Source organism: Anoplopoma fimbria, chromosome 6 (assembly GCF_027596085.1).
Source record: "Anoplopoma fimbria isolate UVic2021 breed Golden Eagle Sablefish chromosome 6, Afim_UVic_2022, whole genome shotgun sequence".
Taxonomy (NCBI): Eukaryota; Metazoa; Chordata; class Actinopteri; order Perciformes; family Anoplopomatidae; genus Anoplopoma; species Anoplopoma fimbria.
This window is the reverse complement of record NC_072454.1, coordinates 1,891,554-1,916,359: the sequence shown is the minus strand read 5'-3', so window position 1 is coordinate 1,916,359 and position 24,806 is coordinate 1,891,554. Positions and strand designations below refer to the sequence as shown.

Here is a 24,806-nt window from a genome sequence, read left to right as displayed (position 1 = left end):
TGGACTGCGAGTGTCCGGTTTCTCTGACGGCTTTTTATAGACCCATATCGATCAAACACAGGTAATCCAGTAAATATGAGAAAATTTGTAAATTATATATTAACAGCTTATTGTTGCACACATTATAACATTTTATATACTATATAAAGTATGTAATGATTTTCAAATTATGTGTAAACCTTTGAGAAAACCTTTGAAAAATATAGATAGATGGACCAGAAACCAATTGTTAACCATTGGCAAAGTACTTATTATATATCTAAATTATGTTTATAGATATAGAAGTATTGTAATCATCAGTGGCGACTTTATAATAGCCATCCAAATAGTGTTTATAGCGCTTTAAAAAAAAATCACAAACCAATAACATAGTGTAATAAGTATCTGGTCCATGATGTTTATAGATGGTTCAAAGATAATTTGGTAATCATTAACAAATGCTTACTATAGTATATAACATTTTATAATGTGTACAATAAACTGTTATAATATAATAATAATTAGTAAACATTAGGTATCACGTCATTGTTTGGTATCAGTAAAATAAGTATTTAATTAACTATCAATTTCTGTGTTTAATGATGGTTATTATAAAATGTAATCTTTTTTCTTTTACAGTTGATACAATAGTCAAATTTAAAATTTAAAAATATTAAAGTAAAATACTTTTAAAAAACAATCAGAATCGTATGTGAAACAAAAATGTCATCATTGATCATACCCAAATTTGAGTAGTTTTTTAATTATTATTTGAAATATTAAATAATGTACTTTCTTAGACTATACACATACTTTCTTCTACATTGGGTCAACAAAGGCTCTCCAGATCTAACTGGTTCTCCTGTTGGTTTGCAGCGACCCAAAGAGCATCTTCTCGAGGCCTCACATTGAGACGCTGGCACGGAGATCAAAAGTGGACCCACTTAGCGGTTGTCCTCTGGGAGACGGATGGAAGGTTCCTGAGCTGGACCTTGACGGGAGGATGTCGGCTGCTCCGGTCAAGTGTTTCTTTGCTTACAGAGGTGAAGTAGCTGTGTCTGAAGCAGAGCTGCTGTCCTATTGGTCGAGTTAAAGGTCACTATGAGACCCTCTACTATTGATTTTTCTCAATCAGTTGATTTATTTCTGCCTCTGGAGCAGCTTGTCCTCAAAGAGATGCTTATAAACTCCATCTTTAGTGTGCCAGGTACACTCTTATCTTACCTCCCAACAGTCCTGATTACACTCTGTGTACTATCATGTAACAGGATGTTACTGTAGACAACTATTACGTTACGGCAACCAGGGGGATATTATTACTTAACTAAGACCTTGTGTATCTTGCTGTTGTTGGCTGAAGGCTGCATTTTATATCAGGCCTCCTTTGAACTTTCACCTGTTTAGTCACATGACCTCTTTCTTTTTTTAGATTATGGAGAATTGTACAGTACAGAAAGTGCCACCAGAACGCTGTGTAATAGACTTGTTTACAAAATGTTGATACTTTGAGAGGCACCAAAGAAAAAACTGTTGTGATTTAGTTCAGTAAAATGTGTTAAAACTCAATTTAAAAGACCTGAAAAGCATTTCTAAGTTATTAATTAAACTGAAAGCTAATTTCATTCTGTGAAAAAAGACACAATAACTTGATTAAACTGGTCACAAATGTGTCATTTAAGTTAAATATTCTGTTACACGTTTCAGTAATGGAGTACAACCCTTCTTTCCATATCTAGTGTGTGATATATTGTGTCTTTGATGTGTTTTTTTACAAAGGATGTGACAGTGTGATGAAACTGTCGGAGCTGGGGTCACACTCTCTGGACTGTCCTCACAGGCCCTCAGGAGACCTGGATGAAAAGGTCAGAATGAAAGATGAAACAGTGCTCCACATATCCCAGAATCACTGCCATCGACCTCGACTCCACTCATCCTTTATTTACAAGTCAGCTCTCAGCCTTCACAGTGACTAACGCTGGTTTAACTTCCACAGTAAAAGTATCTCATGTTTTTGTTTTGCATGTAATTCACTGTTAAATACCTTGACTTACCATAAAAAACACAAGCTTTTTATATTTAATAGATTTACCAGGTCGTTTTTAGTTTAAAGCTTTGATCGTTTATTGATTGAATCTGGTCGTGTGCTCATTTTCAGGATGTCACAGAGACTGATTGGTATAAGAAGCACTTTGCATCAACCGGTTGTTTGGAGATAGAGACTAAACACACTTTGGAGGTAATCAATCTTTTATTTATTATTTCGATAGGCATTCATACCATTCATGTAACATAAAGCTGATTTTTTAAAGTATTATTTGCTTTATTTTATCTAATTGTTGTTTTTTTAATCTTACATATTCCACATTATTCCCAGTTTGCAAGTAGAGATCAAAATCACAGCATTTGTCTCTGTGATTCTGATACTGTTAAATACTCAGATCTTCTACTGAGTTACTTATTGCCACATTGAAAAAAAAGATCTTGTGGTAATTAAAAGTGGGTAAACTTTCAATTCAGTTTAATTTGAAATCAATTCTTTCAAAAAACATTTCTCCTCCTGAAAGTTCCCATTCCTCATATAACTGAGATAAGTTTAAGACCCCTCAATGATATGAGATGCGGTTTTTCTTTACTTGATTAGTAGATGATTGTTTTCTCTGCTGCAGCTGCGTAACTGGGAGGAAAGACTCCAACTGACAGCAGGAGAAGACGATGTGGATAAACTGTGTGCTTTGGCTCAGGATCACCTGAATCTCTACCACCAACGTCTGCCCAAACCAGGTCTGTTCTTACAAATATATTTGTCTAATTACTAGTCGAGTTCTCATATCACTTAATATAATACACGATCACCAAACGAGAGCTATTTGAGTGAGATATAGGATCTTGGTATTAGACAAGACATCTTGATTTTCTTCTTAAGTTAAAAAAATACAACTTCTGAGCAAAAACAGGCTCAATGTGACACACAACACTTACTATTACTTGTGAAATATAGCTCAACATGAGTTTTCTCAGCTAATTTCAAGATTGCTTTTATTTTGAAAGGCCTAAATATTAAATTTTATTTTCAGAGAAATCTTACCAAGTAAAATTTGTTCCATTGGGAGATTCTTTTTTTTTACTAAATACAACAAAAACACCTTTTATTCATTGTTGTTTAAGTTTTTTTAAGTTGCCTTTATCTTATTCAACTCAATTCATTTTATTTGTATAGCCAAATATCACAAATCACAAATTTGCCTCAGAGGGATTTACAATCTCTACAGCATACAACCTCCCAGTCCTTTGACCGTCGCATCGTAAAAGAAAATAACTCCCCCCCAATAAAACCTTTAACTTTTTTTTTTTAACCTTTTTTAGGGAAAAAAAGAAAGCGTCAAGCATTTTCCAAACCAATAGTTTAGGATCAGAAATGAACGGGAAGCCAAGAAATCTACCAAAGTCTATTGGCAACTAGATCACTAGACCATATTTCCTCCCACAAAATATCCAATGCAACCCTCCTGACTGCAATAACCTTCTCACCACTAACATGCACGGTCGTATAGTTTTTTAAAAAGAATAAAAATATAAATTCTCTGTAGATGTATTACCATAGCTGCACTAAAATGCATGCCAGTGTGTCTGAATGACCACCCACTTAAACATAGTTTCTTTTGTGTTGTAGTTAAATAACTCAACAGTCTGGTGAGTATTTAAATGCTCTGCTGGCCCGTAGACAGAGGAATCATTCTCCTCGCTCTGCCTCAGCACAGCAGCTCTGCTTCATTAAAAAATACATGAAAATGTGCTGGTTGCCTCCGAAGCTTTCTCCTCCATCTGACGTATGAGGAGCTCAAGTTTCTCAGCTCACTCGTGCCTCGCTAATTGTTTGATGACTCTGAGATGTGACACTGGAGACTGACCGCAGATAACTGAACCAAAACAGAGAGTTGATCTGAGATAGGGAGCGATGGAAACAGCTGATCTTCACCTCTTCAAATATAAACAAGTTTAGTTCTGTTTCATCGGATCGAGCTTCATGAAGTGTTGTTCAGTCTGACCTCTTGTGTTGTGTTAAACACAGAGATCATGTTGTATCACATGAGTAGATATTATCAGGTAGATATTTCATTTGTAATATTAATATACTATAGATATATTAACATGAGGTGCATATCTCTAATATCTTTAAATCATTTTTATTACAGATTGGGTTTGTTGGACATGTTTTGTAATATTCTCTAGAATATAAAAGCTTTGACATCCGTGCAGTCTGACAGATAAAAGGCTCTCTTGCCAAAGGAAGCTGCACTCTCTGAATATTTCATGCAAAGTGCAATCATTCGTAAGCGAAAGAAAGTCGGCCAAATGGGATCCTTTTATTCCTGCAGTGAAGTGTTTGTGCATGAATGAAACAGAAACAGTTTCAGGCTGTAGTGGAAGAGTTTGATTTCAGGGAGCGGCTTAAACAAACTGTTTCATGAGAGCGTTACAGGAATTAAACTCTTGACGATCACTACAGTCTGAAATGAAAGTAAAAGTTCATTCACAGTCTCTGTCAATCAATCAATCAATCAATCAATCAATCAATCAAGTTTTATTGATACATCACTTTTCAAACAAATGCAATTCAAAGTGTTTACAAATGATTGACAAGACAAAAACAAGACAAAAATGGATGGAAAATAAAAAGATTAATACCCAACAAAAAAATAAAATAAAAAATAAAATACAACACTGAATAAATGTGTCATGGTAAAACTGTAAAAAAGAAAAAAACAGGGCGTAATACGAGATTAAATATGTATTAATACTAAAAGTATAGCATTAAAACACATGAGACACTGTATAAAATCAGACGTAATGATAAGCAATAATAATAAAAAACCATACAATTATAAAACATTACATAAAGCCAGACTGAATAGATGGGGTTTTACTTTCTGTTTAAATTATTATTTTTCTTTTTTAATTAAATATTTTATATCTTAAATGAATCTGAGCTTTTTGTGTCTGACACATTTGTTTTTCTTAAATTTGTATACAGTTAAAAGTGCAGTGATACGATTTCTAAAGGTTTGTAATATAAGATGATAAATGTATCAATACTAAACACTTAATAATTAATTTATTTCCCTCTCTGTCTGGCGCGCATTGCAGCTGTTCATTGACAAGCGTTCCACAAAATTAGAAAATTTGATCCACAAGGTTTAATAAGCCTCATTTTTAAACAAATAGAGCAAATAACAAAGTAGTGTAAAAACCTGTTCTCCGGCTGTTCCTGCTCTAGTGAGTTAACTCTGTTAGTTTTTATGTCTGTTACATTTAATCTATGACGGGTGTGATAAACTGTTTAAACATCTGGGTGTTTCCTCTCAAACAAAGCAGGTAAAACGGTCTCATGTTGTTTTACAGCTCTGTATTCATGCAAATGATCTCACAGATATATGCAAATGTTCTCTGGTCTTGTTGTCTGTTGTGTGCTCACCATAAAGCCTACCGCTCTGTTTGTTCCTCACATTTCCACAGGCGATGTGCTGCAGTATGAGGAAGGCCAGTCTCCTCTGCACAGCCTGGAGCAGGCTGCTGTCCACTATGCATCGGCCATCGGTCTCAGCTCCAGAGAGGCCAGGCTCCACTTCCTGCTGGGTCTGGTTCTGGAGGAGCAGCACTACGCTACAGAGATGTACGGCCTCCAGAGGAAGGTAGCTCTGGGGGAAAAGACATGCGACAAACTGGGAGGTTTTTACAGATGACTAGCTGCAGCAAAACATGAACTAATAGCTTCTATAAAACTGGTTATTAAAGAGACTTTTTTTATTATTCTTTTAACCCACTAAACCCAAATACCCACTAGAGGGTTCCTTTTTAGAAAATTGCCCAAATGATACTATTTATCAAGGCAGGTTCTATAAAAACTGATAATTACAGTTGTTGTTCCTTACATTTTAGAACAGTGAAACCAGCCTCTCACCTTTCACTCGTCCCTCTCCAGGCTGACAGAGACAGAGACGAGTTAAGCGATGCCAAATCGACGGCGCGCCAGGATGACATCCTGGCCGTGTGCCAGCTCCACGGCTTCCCCGGCACGCCGACGACGGAGAACCAGCTGCAGGCCCTGGACAGAGAGTACCAGCAGCTCAGAGAGCAGGGACAGTCCAGCAAAGCAGACTACGTTCAGACGCTCTACATCTGGCTCTCCAAGAAGTCTGGCAGGGTAACTGTGTCACAAGCTGATCTAAGTTTACTTCTCTTGCTCTTATTAGGAGCACCAGAGAAAAGAGATGAAATCTAAATGTCAAAGAGGGACTAAGATGGATAGAAATCTGAGGGCATTTCAGTCACCATTTACAAAGTCTTTTCTACGACTTTCTAGTCTTTACAACTTTTTAGAAAGACAGTAATTCTCTTACCAAAACTAATGAGTCACATTTTATAATTTTGTAAATGAGTGGATTTTTAAAAGCAGGTGTAGTCAAAGTTTACGGAAACATAGAAGTTATAAGTTATGGATTTTTGTTGTAGCTTGTTGTGTAATTTAAGAGACAAATGTCAGATGAAATCCCCCTCTGGTTGCAGGACAGCAGTGCGGCGGTGCGGGACGAGGAGGGCTGTGTGCACCGGGCCCTGATGAAGTACCTGGACGCCTGGTCTCTGAGTCCGGACAGCTGGGAGTACAGCCTCCACGCAGGACGGCTGCTGCTGCTGCTGCAGGGGAGGAGCAGGGAAGCTCTGCAGCTCCTCCAGAGCGGCCTGGTGCTGCACCCGCTACACCCGGCTCTCAGGTCAGGTCTGAGAAGAATTTGTTGGTAGTAGTAGAAGCAGATTGTATAATTGTGTCAGTAGGTAAACTGGGCACAGGTTGACGGCAGGACAGTCAGAGACTGTCACACCTACACTCAAACACACACAGACAGAGCAAGCCTGGGACGCAAGAGACACTGGAAACAAGATGGAGCATGGGCACCTCCGTGACAATGTGGTCCTGATTAGCATGTAAAACTCTTCAACATCCTCTCCTGTGTTGCCTTCATTGTTCTACAGGTTCTTCACAGGGCTGGCTCTGCTGCAGCAGGAGCAGAAACCCTCCGAGGACACAGAGAAGGAGGCCGCACTGTTCTTACAACAGGGTCTGGAGCACTTTGTCAGCCAGCGCCTCAGCAAGAGGTTTGCATTTGTGTGTGTGTGTGTGTGTGTGTTGTGGTGGAGGTGGATGCATTCAGCTAGAGAGGGTGAGAGTGTGTGTGAGAGCATCAGTAATGTACCAGGATGTTCTTTTAACGCCTGCAGGACTGAGAATAGGAATGTGAAAAGACCATCATAGTCTGCAGAAACACAGTAACATCTGCACCGTCACATAAACTGTACACACAGTTTAAAAACAAAATCTAGATTTGGGTTTTTCACAAACCACCATATTTGTCAGTAACTGGAGCCAGAAAGTCCAAATTTGGGCAGAAATCTGAAGAAAGTTTGGGTGAAGATTTAGAGCTCTGATTCTTTCGGCTGTTTTTCACTATGCTGCCATTCTTCTTCATGCTTTTCTCTACAGCTGGGTGGAGCAGCATCCATCAGACCCTCTGTCCAGCCTCAGCACACAGTTCCTGCGAGGTCTCCTCACTCTGGGCCAGCTGCAGCAAAGAAACACCCTGTCTGGGAAGGTCATGAGTGCAGAGCAGGTCTATCACACGTATGTTTCAAGACAGAACATTTGTTTAAGTAAAACATTGACATACATTACCTCTCTACCCAGTGTTTGTGGTGTTTTTAAGCTCATATTCAAGGAAAAGTCTCAACATTCATGTCAGTATGACCCAGTTAAATAAGTGCATAAAAACTCTGTGTCTGTGCTGGAATGCTTCAGCGTAGCCGTGCTGGCGGCCCAGAGTGTGAGTCGGTGTGTGTGTCGTGGCGAGGCGATGGGGCAGATGGAGTGGGTGCTCCTGGATGCTCAGTTCGCCCTCCTGCAGAGTCTGATCCAGCAGCCTGGCACCGAGACGAGGCGGTCCCTGGTGGCAAAGAGATGCCAGGCCCTCACAGCTCTCATACGCCTCACCTCCATCGCCCCCTGTCAGGAGCTGCTGGACCTACAGGAGAGAGTAAGAGGGTTCGGATGGGCAGGGAAACACAGATTTATACGAATATTTACAGTCTAGTTTGAGCCTAGTCCACACTTACACAGGAGTTTTTCCTCCACCGTTTCTCAAAAAATATCCAGTCCACTGTATAAAAGAAATTCAGTCCACATGGAAACGCAAAATCACAATTGAAGTGCTGTCAATGTGCACATTTTGACACTGCTGGTCCTCAATATAGTGGAAAAAGTAACTGGGAATTATTGTTTTAACATGTAAAAAGTCCTGTTAGCATATTATTTGGTCATCTCCGACGTTCATGGACATATTTATGTTGCTGTTGGACAACATGATGCCTCAATAGTTGCTTTTACATTGAAGCTAGTCTGTATGCTGACTGTTATGTCCATAAGTACCTGGTGGGACAGAGAAATCAGACGTATCAGCCCAATGCTCCTCAATACTTAGGATGGGTTAAATGCATGTATGCTCCTTTATGTCTATGACGGTCGTAATAACTAGCGTACGTTCTGCTGTGTACAGGCGTGCCAGCTAGCAGTGGTGACCACACCGCGGGACGGCCACGCCCTCTGTCTCTTGGGTCTGTCACAGCTGGCTCAATACGACAACAACCCAAAATCAGACGGGTCAAAGGACGCCATGACTGGAGCCATCCTCAGCTTCCAGGCCAGCATTGAGCTGGAGCACAAGACCCAGAGAGGGGCGCCACCTGAACAGCTGGGCAGTGAGTCCACACAGTGAACTTAACGTCAGTTATGGTAAACTTTTGGTAAATGACCTGCTCGTCCACATTAACCGTCTTCTGTTTGCTCAGAGCAAAAGTGGTGGATGGACCGGAAGGAGGCTGAAAGCCAGAAAGCTGGAGAGCAGTCCATCCTCCAACCAGCTGGAGTGAAGGGGCCCTCTGACACCAGCGTGGCCAAGAGAGGAGCTAAGCAGGGCAGAGGAGGGCCTGGTCAAGGGCGGGGGGGCGCAGCTGTAACCAAAGCTCCCGCTCCTCCCCCCCCAGCGCCCACCAGGGGGGGGAGAGCTGCCCAGCCTCCACCCAAAACCCCTGCAGCCAGGTGAGTCACTGGCTTGGGCCGACGTGTTATGTGGTTGTTTGTTCACATTGGATGGTTTCCTGTTGATTCTTGTACATTCTGTTACTGTTTGTCAGCTTCACTGGAACAAGTTGGCAGTTTGTTTCCTTGTAGAAGCTGCAGTGAGTTATTTCAGTGAAGGAAACATTTACAGGTCTTGGAAAGTTTGAGTTGAATTGCTTAAATATGTCAAAACAGAACTCCTGACTGTATACTCAGTAGTTCTGTTCATATCAGTCTATAATCTGTTTCTAGGTTTATGTCTTATGTGTTGTTTCCTGTAGAGGGAGAGCCGGAGCAGCAGCCAAGTCAGACCGATCAGCTAAACCTTCAGCTAAACCTTCAGCTAAACCTCAGCTCACCGTCACCAAGACTGAACCGGAGTGTTGCCCCGATACGGTTGAGACCTCGGAGGGTAAGGAGAGACAAAAGCATTGAGTCACACTCATAGACGGGTGTCTTAGTTTTTCATGATTTGGGGCCAAGAAATGTTATATGAGGTATGAATCACCATATATTAAACCCCCAGTCTAAATGAAAAATGTTCAAATGTAGATGAGTCACATTGTATTATCAGACCTGATCTGTTTCAGGTTTCTCTTTTCATTTTTTTAGCAAGAACATAAACACTAACAGTGTCAAATATGCAATACAATCTTTTAGCTGATTTTGCTTCCTGTGTATCCAGAGCCGGCTGTGGCCGACAGAGTGAACCGGCGCTCTCACGGCTCTCGGCTCGGTCTGGCCCGCGCCCTCTCCCGCTCTGCAGACACCCAGGACCAGGCAAAGCAGCTCTACCAAGAGGTCATCTCCATGGCACCAGGGGTCAGTGGTCATCTGCTACATTCATCAACTGGTGAAGTTTCATGTTGATATCTATTAGTTATTTTTTTACCCTATTCACCTGTAGTGTCTTCAACATGTATGTAATTTAACTAAACATATCTTTAAAGGACGTTTTCTCTAAATGAGTTTTTTCTCAGACTCTGATCCATAAATCTCCACTTCAGTAGCTCTTACATACACCAAACTTTACAGCTTCATTCCTCTCTATATTCTGAAGGTTTCTACAGAGGGGTTTGTTCTTATCTCATTCATAGCCTGATTTATACAACATTTTATTAATAAAAACATGGAGAAAATATATTTTTTAAGGCTGTTGACAATATTTTCAGATTTCTGGAGTGATACAAAATGTATTAGTTATGTTTTTAAGTTATTCACCTGTAGTGTCTCCTCCTCACTAACTGTCCAGGTCCACGATGCCTACATTGAGCTCGTTCAGCTGTTGGAGCCCTCAGACCCTCAGGCTGCAGTAGAGGTTTACTGCCGGTTCCCTCTGAAGCCGGCGGCCGAGCAGAGCTTCGATGACGCCTTCATCACGGGAGAGATGGTCCGCCTGCTGATGACGCTGGAGCTGTACGACCACGAGCTGCTGGAACCCAGCCTCGTAGCATACGGGAAAGTCATGGGCCTAAGTAATAACTGATCCTGTTATCATAGATACTCAGCAGTAGTAGAACTAATATCCAGCTTACTAAGTTATTAGAAGGAATACTTACTTTGATAAAGAAAGAATAGTTCTTTTTTTATATATACATATATAAATTGGGACAAACATGAACCGAATCTGGTAAAAATGATTTGCGTATTGCACATTAAGATTGTCAGCTACCGAAAAATATTAACTGACTTTCAGATTCTTCAAAATTGAACAATGGCATTTTTTATGCTATGCAAATAAATACGGTCTTGAATACCAGTCAGGTTAGGATCATTTAATTATCTTTTTTTTTATTATATGAAGTCTCACATGTTTGATTTGAAAATCATTAAACACTTCAAATGACGAGAAAATACATTTTGAAACGAAACTATTTCCGCGTTAAAGCATTATGTCGGTGCGACAGCAGAGATGTTGCCGTAGTAATCTGTGGTCGTGTTCGTAGGTTGCATCGACAAATACATCGACATCTTGGATGGAAAGTCACGGACCAAACTGCTGAGGAGCCTCTACGCCAACATCAACGACAGACCGGAGGACGATCAGGAGCTCCAGGATTTCTTCAAGTTCAGATGCTGGATATGATGATGATGATGATTGTTTTCTTTACTGTTGACCAAAAAGACTGAAGCAGCATGTAAGACTCTCTGTGTTCATTAATATAGTAATCCTCCTTGTGTTCTAAATAAGACATTCATATTAAACACTTTGTTTTCTCCAAAGGCACATTTAATTTCTCAATAACAATAACATATCAAAAGTGATAACTTTAACAAAACGGGAACAACATCCGCCAATAGTGCAACAAAAGTGTTTCAGTGACATCTGACAAAAATGGAAGCAGATAAAGAAATTAAATATTTGATCCCCAAAGTCTTATTCCAAGCCAGAGGCTATAAGACTCATTTGTTCTTGCTAATAGAGGCTGCTTCCATAATATGAGACATCATTGTGTTACGGGGACATTTCTCTGAACTACAGGTTAACGTTTCCTGCAGGGCTCAGCTGAGGACTGCACATTTTAACAGAGACAAATCTCAAAGCTCATTTTGGTAAAATGGTTTTCTAGCAAGAATTGTACAAAATCTAGATGGACAGCCGCCAAGACCTGCAGAGGGACGGTGTTGTCTTCAGATAAAAGACAATTCATCCTCACAAAATCCCCCAATGCACCGTCCTTCTCGGTCATGGTCTACGTTTTCACGCCACGTTGAGTTTGGTGACGATGAGCACGCGGACCGTCTGGTCGAAGCCCGAGCACACACACAGGCCCTGCTTGTCGGGGCTCCAGTCCAGGCTGGCGATGGGCTGCGTGGACAGGGTGGCGTTCTGCAGGAGGTTGACGGAGCCGGCTACGCCCACCTCCATGTCGTCTGAGTCCATCTTGTTTCTCTGAGCCGGATACTCGCTGGAAATGACAGAAATATTTTATTCATGATGAGTTATTGTGCATCTTGATAATAGAAACAAAACATCTTTGTACTTTAAGATGAATTACTTACTATTTCCATAGATGTAAGTTTCCTGCTCCTCCTGCGGTCATAAAGATGTCTCTGTTTTGAGGAAGATGCTTCACCTGCCAGATGGTCGACTTATGAGCCTAAATCAAAGAAGAGGGATCCTTTACTTCCAAAAACAATTCAATTGGTAAAATTATTCCTAGCACCTCTCAAGAAACTTTAAACCTGAGTAGGAAACTCTAAATTCTCAACTTTAAATATGCCCTTTTGTTTTTGTCAAGGTAGATATCCGTTATAACCCCAATGACTCCTCTTTGAGTAAAGTTTTTAACCGATTATTCCATTGATTTATCAAGTAATTGGATAAGAAATATTGGTGCTTAATTAATGGAGCTATAGTAAATATATACAAAATAAAAAATAAGACGGAACTATTTGGATAAGTTTTTAGTAAAAAAAAAGAAGGCCCCAAAAAATAACTTCAACCGTCCTATAGTCAGTGTAAACTGTCAATAATTCTAAATATTATCATTCTGTTATTGTGATCTAAGCATTTTAAGCATAAAAACACTTAATTCAATTATTAGGAAATAATTGATTGCATTTGTGTTTAAATATTTGCTTAATTAAAAAGATGTCATTAGCAGGTTTAATTGTGTATTACGCCCACACCTTCCCCAACACTCCACTCTAGCATTTTCTGGCCAAACTGCATTGTGGGGCGCTGTTACAAAGCCTTAGATAGTATTGATGAATGTATTGATGAGTTTATTGAAAACAATATAATAATGCAACACATAAATATGCTGACCTGGAAAATGTAATAAAAAAAAATGGTCATTATTATAAAATATAAAATCCAAAGCTTTGTAGAGCTTCACTGATATCTTATTTTAGACCAGAATATCTGGTGGAACCTCTTGATTCATAGTTGGAGATTCTGACGAGCAAACTGTTGACCCGTCAGAAGAACTGGACCAATATTTAGAAAGCTGAGGCCTCTGATCTCTGGGACCTGGCTAACACCTGGGCCGGACTCTAATGCTGCTTTAAGGGGGGTTTTGTAGCGTTTTCCCACAGAAAGCCACACTTCACCGGCCTCAGTGTGGTTTTTGGCGAGTGTCACAAAGCCACAGAGAACATTACAGCAACACAACCCCGAACACTTCCAGCTGTGAAAACGCTCCTAACGACGTGTGCTCCCCTTTCCCTCCATACCACACAAATGTAGAAATAATAACAGCTATAATAACCCCCCCCATATATGTGAGCCAAACATCCGTCTGGCTCTCTCCACCGAAGTCAATTACCTTTTCGGAAACGGAGGCGAACCCTTTGGTCGGGTGTTGGGTCCTCATGTCAAAGACGTGGAACTTTCCCTCCAGCGAGGTGGCCACCAGCTTGTTCATGTTGATGTCTTTCCTGTCAAACTCCACACAGCAAACCTGGTCGTGACGTAGGAAAAAAAGAAAGTCACTCCCTGGACATCTATCAGGTGGTTTAACTCCTCTAGAAACTGTGTTGAAATGGACATAATGAGCTCAGAGGAGTTCCCCTCCATTCAGGAGGTGCAGAATAAGAGGCGACTGTGCGTTGCGTTGTGTGTGACGAGTGAAGGGAACATGTTTCCCCTCAGACCCCTGTGTTTTATGTGCAGTGTAACTTTTTCAGCTCTGTCTCCACATCTGTCCCGGTTTGTGGCTACGTTATGATTCAAACGCAGGTTGCAGTGCACAAGACACACATGTAAATATGAGGACTACTCTTTGTGTTTCCGAGCTTATCGGACTGAATCGCTCAGTTTGTTCTTATTTTCTTCAGAAATGTTTGTAATGTTCTTGCCATGGTTCCACGCTCTTAAGAAATCAAGAGGAAAATCTTCTCCTAATACGAAAAACTTCTCAGAAATCCCACGGGCGGTCACATGACGTATTAGCAGATGTTTTTTTTTATATCTTAGAGTGCTCGCCTCACCCCGTTTTTAATGTTGGTCTCCCACCGGACAGACATATTCCGCAGGTCAAAGAGTTTGATGTCCCCGTTGTCGTATCCAGCACACACACAGCGGTCCGTGTCGTTGAAGGCGTGTCCTGAAGCGAGAGGGTCCAAAGGAAAAGGAACAGTGCTTTCATTCATGATGGAGAAGGAACACTTATTATCCATGTGTGCTTGGAAACTGGAGCGCTGGCATTTCTAAACAAAGTTATCTGGACGTCGTGGATGGAGGTACTTTAAAAAAGCTGAAATATTTCACTCACCAAAAGCAACAGTCCAGCAGTCCCTCTTGGTTTCTCCTTCCACGGGCTCCATGTTGGCGACCGGCGAATCCTTCTGTCTGGAATCCCAAACCTTTACCGTCCCTGTAACACCCACGGGGAATCTTTCATTCCAGCTAATGTCTTTTTGTGATCGCTTTGAACACGTTTTATCGATAAACTACAGTAAAAACGTGCTTATTGCTCTTACCGTCTCTGCTTCCAGTGACTATCTCAGGGGCTCCATCACCAATCCCCAGGCCGCCAACACCATCAATACTGTTCACGATCTCTTTGTGGGCCTTTACTGAGTACACTGAAACGTCAGGCATCTCCAGGTTCCTGAGGAACAGAAACATCTGCACTGAAGGAACCAGAAGACTTAAAAACAGGATCAATGTGACCTCACTTTCAACTCAGCCAAATGACAATTCATCTTAAAAAACATAGACTATAACATATGTGCATGTGGCTAAAATACCATATATTGAGATTTCCATCAAAATCTCCAGTTGCTATGTGTCTTTGTTGCAGAGAAGTGGCTCCAAATGTCCCACACTTTATGGGTTTAGGTTTCTCCACCTGAAACATACGAGAGGCAAAGTTTACTTCAGTTTAGTTCAGCTCTGAGAACGGGACAACAAGCAGTGAAATAGCAGAAAGAAAGGAACACCTTTATACTTGTTTTTGGTTATAATCTTGAGCAGAGTGCTGATGGCAAACGCCTTAAATCAAATGTCTAGATAAGAAAAAAGTCTAGTTAAGTCTAGATAAATGGGAGGGAAATGAGAACAGTTTGTGACAGATTATTTAATTATAAATCTCAGAGTCACTTAAAGCTTTTTGACTGTGTTCTTTATCAGAGTTGTGCTTCATTCATTGCTTTTCTTTTCCTGTTGTGAGGTACAAGCTGCCTCCAGCTAAACGTCTTAGTCCCACATTAAGACATTTAACTAAATGATGCAATATAACATAATTAGTTTTCTTCTATATTTAACTCCCAGAAAGTAGGAGGAAACAAATTCAAGAAGGTGGGCCTGTTGTCAACTGAGGGTGGAACGGCTGAAACTCAGCCACATGATTAACATCGTTAATGGAGCAGCACCTGACTGTCTGGGCTCACAAATACTTTATGATGCATACACAGAATGGACAGAACACCAGGTTTAAAGGTCAATTTGTATATTTATACATGCATTTATATTTATTTATTTGTATATTTATACATGCATTTATATTTATTTATGTATTTTATATTTATTTATTTATTTGTATATTTATACATGCATTTATATTTATTTATTTGTATATTTATACATGCATTTTTATGTATTTATTTGTATATTTATACATGCATTTATATTTATATATTAACTTTTGTATAGCTACGTTAGGGGTCAGTGGCATGTCTTCATGTTGCATGTTGCTATGGAGACCACAAAATTGCAAGCCTTTTTTCCAGCCCATAGACGAGCTAACCCAAAGATAACCTCATATATGATGTATTCCTGATGAAGAACAACAGATGCATGTCTCTCTGTACCTCCTGGAGCAGCCGAGCCTCTCCGTGCTGCACCTCGTACGTCTGTATATTTATATATGCATTTATATTATTTATTTGTATATTTACAAATAAATAAAATGAATAAATATAAATGCATGTATAAATATACAAATAAGTAAATATAAATGCATGTATAAATATACAAATATGTATAAATATAAAATAAGTAAATATAAATGCATGTATAAAGATACAAATAAGTAAATATAAATGCACAAATAAATAAATATAGATGCATGTATAAGTATATAAATACATATAAATATGCATTTATATTTATTTATTTGTATATTTATACATGCATTTATTTGTATATTTAAACATGCATTTATATATTAACTTGTGCATAGCTGCGTTGGGGGTCAGTGGCATGTCTTCATGTCTTCATGTTGCTATGGAGACCACAACCTTGCAGGACCTTTTCCAGCCCTTAGACGAGCTGACGTTATATAACCTTCTATATGATGTATTCCTGATGAAGAACAACAGATGCATGTCTCTCTGTACCTCCTGGAGCAGCTGAGCCTCTCCGTGCTGCACCTCGTACGTCTGAATATTTATATATGCATTTATATTTATTTATTTGTATATTTACAAATAAATAAAATAAATAAATATAAATGCATGTATAAATATACAAATAAGTAAATATAAATGCATGTATAAATAAACGAATATATAAATATAAATGCATGTATAAACATACAAATAAATAAATATAAATGCATTTATAAATATACAAATAAATAAATATAAATGCACAAATAAATAAATATAAATGCACAAAAAATATACAAAAACATAAATATAAATGCACAAATAAATAAATATAAATGCATGTATAAATATACAAAAAAATAAATATAAATGCAAAAAAATAAATATAAATGCATGTATAAATATGCATTTATATTTATTTATTTATTTGTATATTTAAACATGCATTCATATATTAACTTGTGCATAGCTGTCTTCATGTCTTCATGTTGCTATGGAGACCACAACCTTGCAGGACCTTTTCCAGCCCTTAACGAGCTGACGTTATATAACCTTCTATATGATGCATGCATATATATATATATATATATATATATATATATATATATATATATATATATATATATGGATATAATAAAAATATATATATATATATTTATATATATATATATATATATATATATATATATATATATGCAGCTCTCTGAGCAGCCGAGCCTCTCCGTGCTGCACCTCGTACGTCTGAATATTTATATATGCATTTATATTTATTTATTTGTATATTTACAAATAAATAAAATAAATAAATATAAATGCATGTATAAATATACAAATAAATAAATAAATAAATATAATGCATGTATAAATATACAAATAAATAAATAAATATAAATGCATGTATAAATATACAAATAAATAAATAAAAATGCATATATAAATAAATATAAATGCATGTATAAATAAACAAATAAATAAATAAATAAATATAGATGCATGTATAAATATACAAATAAATAAATATAAATGCATGTATAAATATGGATAAGCAAATATAAAATAAAAATGGATGGATGGATGGATGTATAAATATACAAATAAATAAATAAAAATGCACAAATAAATAAATATAAAATGAATGTATAAATATACAAATAAATAAATATAAATGCACAAATAAATAAATATAGATGCATGTATAAGTATATAAATACATATAAATGTAAATTTATATTTATTTATTTATACATTTATACATGCATTTATTTGTATATTTAAACATGCATTCATATATTAACTTGTGCATAGCTGTCTTCATGTCTTCATGTTGCTATGGAGACCACAACCTTGCAGGACCTTTTCCAGCCCTTAGACGAGCTGACGTCATACAACCTTCTATATGATGCATGCATATATATATTTATATATATATACATATATTTATATGAAGAACAGATGTCTCTCTGTACCTCCTGCAGCAAAGCCTCTCCGTGCTGCACCTCGTACGTCTGAATATTTATATACATGCATTTATATTTGTATAAATTTATAAAATAAATATAAATGCATGTATAAATAAATATAAATGCATGTATAAATATACAAATAAATAAATACATAAATATAAATGCACAAATAAATAAATATAAATGCATGTTTAAATATACAAATAAATAAATATAAATGCATGTATAAATAAACAATATATAAATATAAATGCATGTATAAATATACAAATAAATAAATACATAAATATAAATGCACAAATAAATAAATATAAATGCATGTATAAATATACAAATAAGTAAATATAAATGCATGTATAAAGATACAAATAAATAAATATAAATGCACAAATAAATAAATATAAATGCATGTATAAATATACAAATAAGTAAATATAAATGCATGTATAAAGATACAAATAAATAAATATAAATGCATGTATAAAGATACAAATAAATAAATATAAATGCACAAATAAATAAATATGCATGTATAAATATGCATTTATATTTATTTATTTGTATATTTAAACATGCATTCATATATTAACTTGTGCATAGCTGTCTTCATGTCTTCATGTTGCTATGGAGACCACAACCTTGCAGGACCTTTTCCAGCCCTTAGACGAGCTGACGTCATACAACCTTCTATATGATGCATGCATATATATATGTATATATATATATATATTATATATACATATAAAGAACAGATGTCTCTCTGTACCTCCTGCAGCAGCCGAGCCTCTCCGTGCTGCACCTCGTAGGTCTGCATCACTCCGGTTCCTCGGGGGAAGTTTCCCAGACAGACGAACTTGGCGCTGCAGGGGATCCATTTCGTGTCGAACACCGTGTAGTTCACACTCCTCTGGATGTGTGCAATGATCTGGGGCTTCGCTAGCGGCGACGACATGTTAAAAAACGTCTTAAATGTCGTTCAGAAAGTAAAGAAAACACGCGTCTGCTCCAGCTCTCTGCAAACAAACAGGACCCGTCTGTCCAGCTGATCTGAACGCGAGGCTGCCCGAAAACATGCCTGATAGAAAAAGCATACAATTATATTAAGAATCACACATTTGAACCAAATATAACAAACCTGATTATTGTATTAATTCAAGCTAAATTAAAGTAACAAAATGACACAATAAAATAAATTACAACACTAGTTTTAATTATTCTATCTCTACAGGCGTCTGCGGTGTTGCCGCGGGGTCCTTTCGGTCACATGTGGACTCCCTCATGCCTCCGCAGCCTCCAGTCCTTCTCACGTTTCGCTCTTTAAAAGTACTTTTTAACTAGTTTGGAGATGGACTCGGACACAAACACGACCCCGGCCGCTGCAGCAGCCCCGGAGGGCCCCGAGGACGCGGGGTCCTTCACAAAGGTCAAGTCTAAGAGGACCCAGAAGAGGAAACGTGGCCCCGATGGAGCCGACATGGACACGGAGGGGCCCGGGGCCAGCAAGCGGCCGCAGTTTCCCCCGATATCAAGCGACCAGTTACGGGTAAGAACTGTCCGTACGCACGGGCTGCCTCCCTGTAAACACCGACACGTGTTTATTTAACAACATTCACCTCCGTCACATGGAAACTAGTGAATATTTATAGTTTAAAGGTATAGTGACGTCATGTGAGTGCTGTAAATAGAGCTGCTGTGTGTTGTGGCACTACTTTCAGTGGTGGAGGTATTCACATGCTTTACTTGAGTAAAAGTATATTTATACATGCATTTATATTTATTTATTTGTATATTTATACATTAATTTATATTTATTTATTTGCATATTTATACATGCATTTATATGTATTTATTTGTATATTTATACATTAATTTATATTTATTTATATTATTTATTTGTATATTTATACATGTATTTATTTGCATATTTATACATGTATTTATTTGTATATTTATACATGCATTTATATGTATTTATTTGTATATTTATACATGTATTTATTTGCATATTTATACATGCATTTATATGTATTTATTTGTATGTATTTATATGTATTTATTTGCATATTTATACATGCATTTATATGTATTTATTTGTATATTTATACACATAATAAATCAAATTTAGATTTCTAATTGCAGGCAGTCTAAAAAGACATATTTTGGGAGAGTGGCAGAGTGTTTTATTTAGATATTTTTTTCATATTTACAGCTCATATTTTCTTTTCCTCATTATTTCTCATTTATTTGACAAAGTAGTCCTCAGAAATATAAACACATTGGTTTTCAGTTATTCTGTCTGGTTAGACCTCTGCTCTGGTTGAGTGGAGCTGTGATAATAATCTATTAGGTCTAAGAAGATAGTGACTATTTATAGTTATAGTTTAAATGTGTAGTGACGTCATGTGAGTGCTGTAAATAGAGCTGCTGTGTGTTGTGGCACTACTTTCAGTGGCGGAGGTATTCACATGCTTTACTTGAGTAAAAGTACCACAGTTACAAGTAAAAGTACTGCATGGACAATGTTAAGTAAAAGTATGTCAGTATAATTTAAAAAAAATACACTGAAAGTATTTAAATTTAATTTTCCATGCATTTATATTTATTTATTTGTATCTTATAAATAATGTTTCTGGATTAATTATTATTATTAATATAACTGCTGCATTAATGTGTGTTTATTTGTGCTATTGTGTTAGATTAAAGTTATATTTATACTTTTATAGATGTTTGGATATTTATACATGCATTTATATGTATTTGTTTGTATATTTATACATATAATAAATCAAATTTAGATTTCTAATTGCAGGCAGTCTAAAAAGACATATTTTGGGGGAGTGGCAGAGTGTTTATTTAGATTTTTTTCATATTTACAGCTCATTTTTTTCCTCATTATTTCTCATTTATTTGACAAAGTAGTCCTCAGAAATATAAACACAGGTGTTTTCAGTTATTCTGTCTGGTTAGACCTCTGCTCTGTGATAATAATCTGTTTAGAATGTTTAAGTTGTAGTTTATCCGCCCCAACAGGTTCAACAAAGCCCACAGGAGACTCAGGAAGATGTAAATCAATCAGTCTGTACACGGACACACAGTCCTGAGAGGAGCTCTGATTACAGACACATTGTCTGAACTCACCTGTGGTTAGAGGCCTTAACTTAACAAAGGTTAAGGAGAACCTCTGATCTACTGAAATATTCAGAAAGATTAAAAACATACCTTTTTAAACATGTAACAACACCTCTATGTCCTCTATTTGTTTGCTATTGTCCGACACTTTTTGTCTAGAAAAGCTAACCCAAAAATAATTATTCTAATCATCACCACCATCATGTTTGTAGCAGCTTTGTGATGATGCATTTTCAAGCTGAGCCAAGATGACTTTTTAAATAGTTTATTTATCCTAAAATGTAGTTGGATTTTCTCAACACACAAAGGAATACTTCATCCGTACGTGTTTCTTACTGGACAGGAAAGAGATGGAATCATCTGAAATGCAACTAAAGCTGTCAGGCAAATGTAGTGCAGTTAAAAGTACAATATTTACCTATAAGATGTAGTGAAATGAAATACTTAAGTACTTTAGTAGACGTGCTTAGTCAGATTCCACCGCTGGAAACCGAAACACAAATATCTATTGATGTACATGTTTGTGATTCTTCTGACACTGAAACATATTTCTTTACTTTCTGTTTTTACTTTACTACACAACACACAGCAACACTCTCACATAATGTCTGCAGTCACCAGCTACTTTGCATAATATATTTTAAATGCAAAACAATTGTATTAGCTCATAACAGCAAATATCTACCCAGCAGTGTACGGATTAGTAAAGCCACCCACAACTCTAAAATCAACATTTCAAATTAATGCTTCAGTAATTATAATGCAGAGAAGGACAATAAGTCACTAACAATTTAAATACAGTAGTACATTGTGCTGCTAATACTTCTACCCATTCTTTAGGGAATGTGGCTGCAAGACTTTAACTTTTAATTGTGTGTTTTCCACCTTATCTTTTTTAGATTTTTGTGACTTAAATGTTCTGCAAGTAAAACCCACTGTAGTGCAACAGAACGCAGTTTATGTTCATGTTGTTTCACAGTATGGTGATGGTTTTATGTGTTTGTTTCAGGGACCTGATGAGATGCGTAAAGTGGCCGTCCCGGCTCACAGATACACGCCGCTGAAGGAGAACTGGCTGAAGATTTTCACCCCAATCGTAGAGAACCTTCAGCTTCAAGTTAGATTCAACCTCAAAACTAGGAACGTGGAAATCAAAGTAAGTTTTCATCACATTTAAGCCGCTTTAACTTAACTGATTCTCTTTACAATGATGCCCATCTGCACTGTTTTTGTTCTGGTACCCACATCTGTGTGTAATATTTTATCTTCTTTCTTTCAGACCTGCAAAGAAACACAGGACATCAGTTCACTCACAAAAGCATCAGACTTTGTCAAAGCGTTTGTTCTGGGATTCCAGGTTGAAGTAAGTAAACTACTGGAAGGTTTTAGTGATCTGTGTGTGTTTTCATTTCATGACTGTGGCATGGCTTTTTAAGGTTCTGTATTTTTATCTTATTATTGCTATGCTGTTATTGAACTGTCATCATCACATAGTTGAGCTTTGTTTATACTTGGAATATAACCTCAGCTTCACTCCACAAGCGTTGACATTAAACAGAGACTTACAGATATCCTCACACTAAATCACCTGTGTCCAACCATGCTTCTTCTTCTACTGTTCCGAAGCGTTGTAGTATAGAGCCACTTCTTCTGTTTGGTGTCATCTGTTTTTATGCCTCTGCCTCAGTGACAGTGGTATTATGTTTAGGTTGGTTCATTATCGTGAACGTGATATCTCCGGAACACCTGGAGAGACTCTCACCCTCTATTCTGGACTTGATTAGATTTGGATGTCAAAAGGTCACTGTGACCTCACAAAATACACATTTCGGGGCCGTCAGAATTCATATTCAGGAGCGACCTATAGCTCAACGAGTAGAGCGTACCAATAAGATGAAAACACAAGAAAACGGTCTAAAACCATCGTTTAAAAAGTGCATTGTCAGCTTTTATAGACTGCAGTGGTCACATGTTTGCGTTCAACTCAAATGAAAACACTTTAATAAAAGCTGTCAGAATATGTGGTGTTTTGAGAATGACCCTTTGACCTCCTGTGATGACGTAACACTCACCACTTTCTCTCCTCAGGACGCCCTCGCTCTCATCAGACTCGACGAGCTTTTCCTAGAAAGCTTCGATGTCACAGACGGTAAGATGGAGCTGACGTTATTCACGTTTTCTCTAAAATGAAATCTCTTGTTTGTGTGTTTAATTGTTTTTTCTCTTGTTGTCTCTCGGCAGTGAAACCTCTGAAGGGAGACCATTTATCCAGAGCCATCGGCAGAATAGCAGGGAAGGGAGGAAAAACCAAGTTCACCATTGAAAACGTCACAAAGACTCGTATTGTTCTCGCAGAGACGTGAGTGTAACACCCTGATTAATAATCAATATTTGTTTATTTCATTGCTCTTTTACAGTTTAACATTTTGTCATTTCACAGTTCACTACAGTAAACTGAAAGAAGTTAGAAAATGTATTTTTTTGTTTTGTTCCATAAAACCTTAAATGATTTGTGGATTGTAAAATGACATCATCTCCAAATGAACAAGTCAGAATAATATTTACTTTTTATGAAAAACCAGTGGACAGATTTGTTCTTTTATTTCTGACAAAATAACCTAATTCAGAATGCAGTATTATTGTATGGGAACATAATTTTTAGGCTGGTATTTATTCAGTTCGAATTTTTTTTTAATAATCTAGCTTCCTCTTGCTGCTTTTTCCCACCCTTTTAAACACACCACTCTGATATTATTTACTTACTATTGTGAGTTCCTACCGTTTTTTAAGAGCAATGTTATGATTTGATGTCAAACCAAAGAGACATTTTCTTGTTTCTCTGAACCGAAACATTTTAACACTCTCTTTTCTCTCTCAACAGAAAAGTTCACATACTTGGATCTTTCCAGAATATCAAGATGGCCCGGACAGCGATATGCAACTTAATCTTAGGTAAAATTATTGTTTTTATATTTGATTAATACAGTTTAGGATGGTTGGTGTTGTATTGGGAGCCGAACTCTCTGAATCCACATGAAGTGACCTTGAAAACCCCTTTTTGCCTCAACAGGAAGTCCACCTTCAAAGGTCTACGGCAACATCAGGGTGGTGGCCAGCCGGACCGCCGAGAGATTCTGAAGTCTGATTGGCTGCTGTGTGCTTTGATCCCTTCCCCTCATTGGCTGGTGGCTGACACCTCCGGTTTCTCTGTCATGTGATCAGCTGATCTCAAAGACTAAGTTTGTGTAAATAAATACATTTCCCATTAACAGCTGAGTGTCGTTTTGTCACGGAGCTGTCTAAATGTCAGGTTTTTGGATCATTTGGTGATAAAGACTAAACACTCTGGTCTCTCAACATTTTCAAGTTTAATTAAATCGTGTTTAATTTTCATACAGTATCAAGTTTTCCAACAGTCCCACAGCATAAAATGCAGCATGCAGAAAAAAAAAAACAATCTTAAAACTTTTCAGATTTCCCCACAAACTAAAAAGATCCCTCTGGAAAATAAAAATGCACTTACAAACTAAAGCGCGTCTGATCTATACAGAGAGCCAGAACTGCATTTAACAAAGACTTGTATACAAAAGAAAAAGAAAACATCAAAACGTCCCCGTTAAGCTGAGTACAGTGTGGCAGTTTGAGACGGGATCAGATATGAGACCGAACAGAAGCATCTCACAGACCGGATATTAAAAAATACAAAAAGTTACTTGTGATTCAGGTCATTTGGGTTTCCTCTCATAATATGTGTACATTTACCTGCGTTTGGCAGCATCCATATTGTATAC

The 24,806-nt window shown here is 37.4% G+C and overlaps 3 protein-coding genes across 3 annotated transcripts in view; 2 read left to right on the top strand and 1 right to left on the bottom strand.

Annotated features, from left to right (window-relative positions):
• Window positions 1-11,241, top strand: part of LOC129092693 (uncharacterized) — a 13,584-nt gene extending 2,343 nt beyond the window's left edge. The window contains exons 4-20 of the mRNA XM_054600711.1: window positions 1-61; window positions 856-1,022; window positions 1,756-1,841; window positions 2,135-2,215; window positions 2,646-2,760; window positions 5,494-5,669; window positions 5,960-6,181; window positions 6,544-6,749; window positions 7,009-7,131; window positions 7,517-7,654; window positions 7,829-8,063; window positions 8,583-8,784; window positions 8,875-9,124; window positions 9,427-9,557; window positions 9,831-9,967; window positions 10,398-10,620; window positions 11,092-11,241. The exon at window positions 1-61 is cut by the window's left edge and continues 70 nt beyond it. Of these exons, the coding sequence (XP_054456686.1) occupies window positions 1-61; window positions 856-1,022; window positions 1,756-1,841; window positions 2,135-2,215; window positions 2,646-2,760; window positions 5,494-5,669; window positions 5,960-6,181; window positions 6,544-6,749; window positions 7,009-7,131; window positions 7,517-7,654; window positions 7,829-8,063; window positions 8,583-8,784; window positions 8,875-9,124; window positions 9,427-9,557; window positions 9,831-9,967; window positions 10,398-10,620; window positions 11,092-11,231 (2,693 nt within the window). The 3' untranslated portion in view covers window positions 11,232-11,241. The remainder of the gene's footprint in view (window positions 62-855; window positions 1,023-1,755; window positions 1,842-2,134; window positions 2,216-2,645; window positions 2,761-5,493; window positions 5,670-5,959; window positions 6,182-6,543; window positions 6,750-7,008; window positions 7,132-7,516; window positions 7,655-7,828; window positions 8,064-8,582; window positions 8,785-8,874; window positions 9,125-9,426; window positions 9,558-9,830; window positions 9,968-10,397; window positions 10,621-11,091) is intronic.
• Window positions 11,242-11,265: 24 nt separating this feature from the next.
• Window positions 11,266-19,167, bottom strand: dnaaf10 (dynein axonemal assembly factor 10). The gene is made up of 9 exons (XM_054600373.1): window positions 19,113-19,167; window positions 18,653-18,961; window positions 14,843-14,943; window positions 14,573-14,703; window positions 14,365-14,466; window positions 14,081-14,196; window positions 13,417-13,551; window positions 12,149-12,246; window positions 11,266-12,054 (listed from the first exon to the last, which is right to left on the bottom strand). Exons 2-9 carry the CDS (start codon window positions 18,836-18,838, stop codon window positions 11,847-11,849), a joined length of 1,077 nt encoding a protein of 358 aa, XP_054456348.1. The 5' UTR covers window positions 18,839-18,961; window positions 19,113-19,167; the 3' UTR covers window positions 11,266-11,846.
• On the top strand, window positions 19,139-24,278 carry pno1 (partner of NOB1 homolog). The gene is made up of 7 exons (XM_054600374.1): window positions 19,139-19,429; window positions 22,025-22,171; window positions 22,295-22,378; window positions 23,104-23,164; window positions 23,257-23,374; window positions 23,897-23,967; window positions 24,086-24,278. Exons 1-7 carry the CDS (start codon window positions 19,232-19,234, stop codon window positions 24,151-24,153), a joined length of 747 nt encoding a protein of 248 aa, XP_054456349.1. The 5' UTR covers window positions 19,139-19,231; the 3' UTR covers window positions 24,154-24,278.
• Window positions 24,279-24,806: the final 528 nt, after the last annotated feature.

Bases quoted from the DNA above. Each gene is read 5' to 3' on its own strand.
- dnaaf10 (XM_054600373.1), bottom strand. From the start codon at position 18,838: ATGTCGTCGCCGCTAGCGAAGCCCCAGATCATTGCACACATCCAGAGG. The intron at 14,944-18,652 runs GTACAGAGAGAC...CGTATGTTTCAG, and splicing joins AGGCTCGGCTGCTGCAGGAG to GTGGAGAAACCTAAACCCAT. The intron at 14,704-14,842 runs GTATTTTAGCCA...TCTGTTCCTCAG, and splicing joins GATGGAAATCTCAATATATG to GAACCTGGAGATGCCTGACG.
- pno1 (XM_054600374.1), top strand. From the start codon at position 19,232: ATGGACTCGGACACAAACACGACCCCGGCCGCTGCAGCAGCCCCGGAG. The intron at 22,379-23,103 runs GTAAGTAAACTA...TTCTCTCCTCAG, and splicing joins TTCTGGGATTCCAGGTTGAA to GACGCCCTCGCTCTCATCAG. The intron at 23,375-23,896 runs GTGAGTGTAACA...CTCTCTCAACAG, and splicing joins CGTATTGTTCTCGCAGAGAC to AAAAGTTCACATACTTGGAT.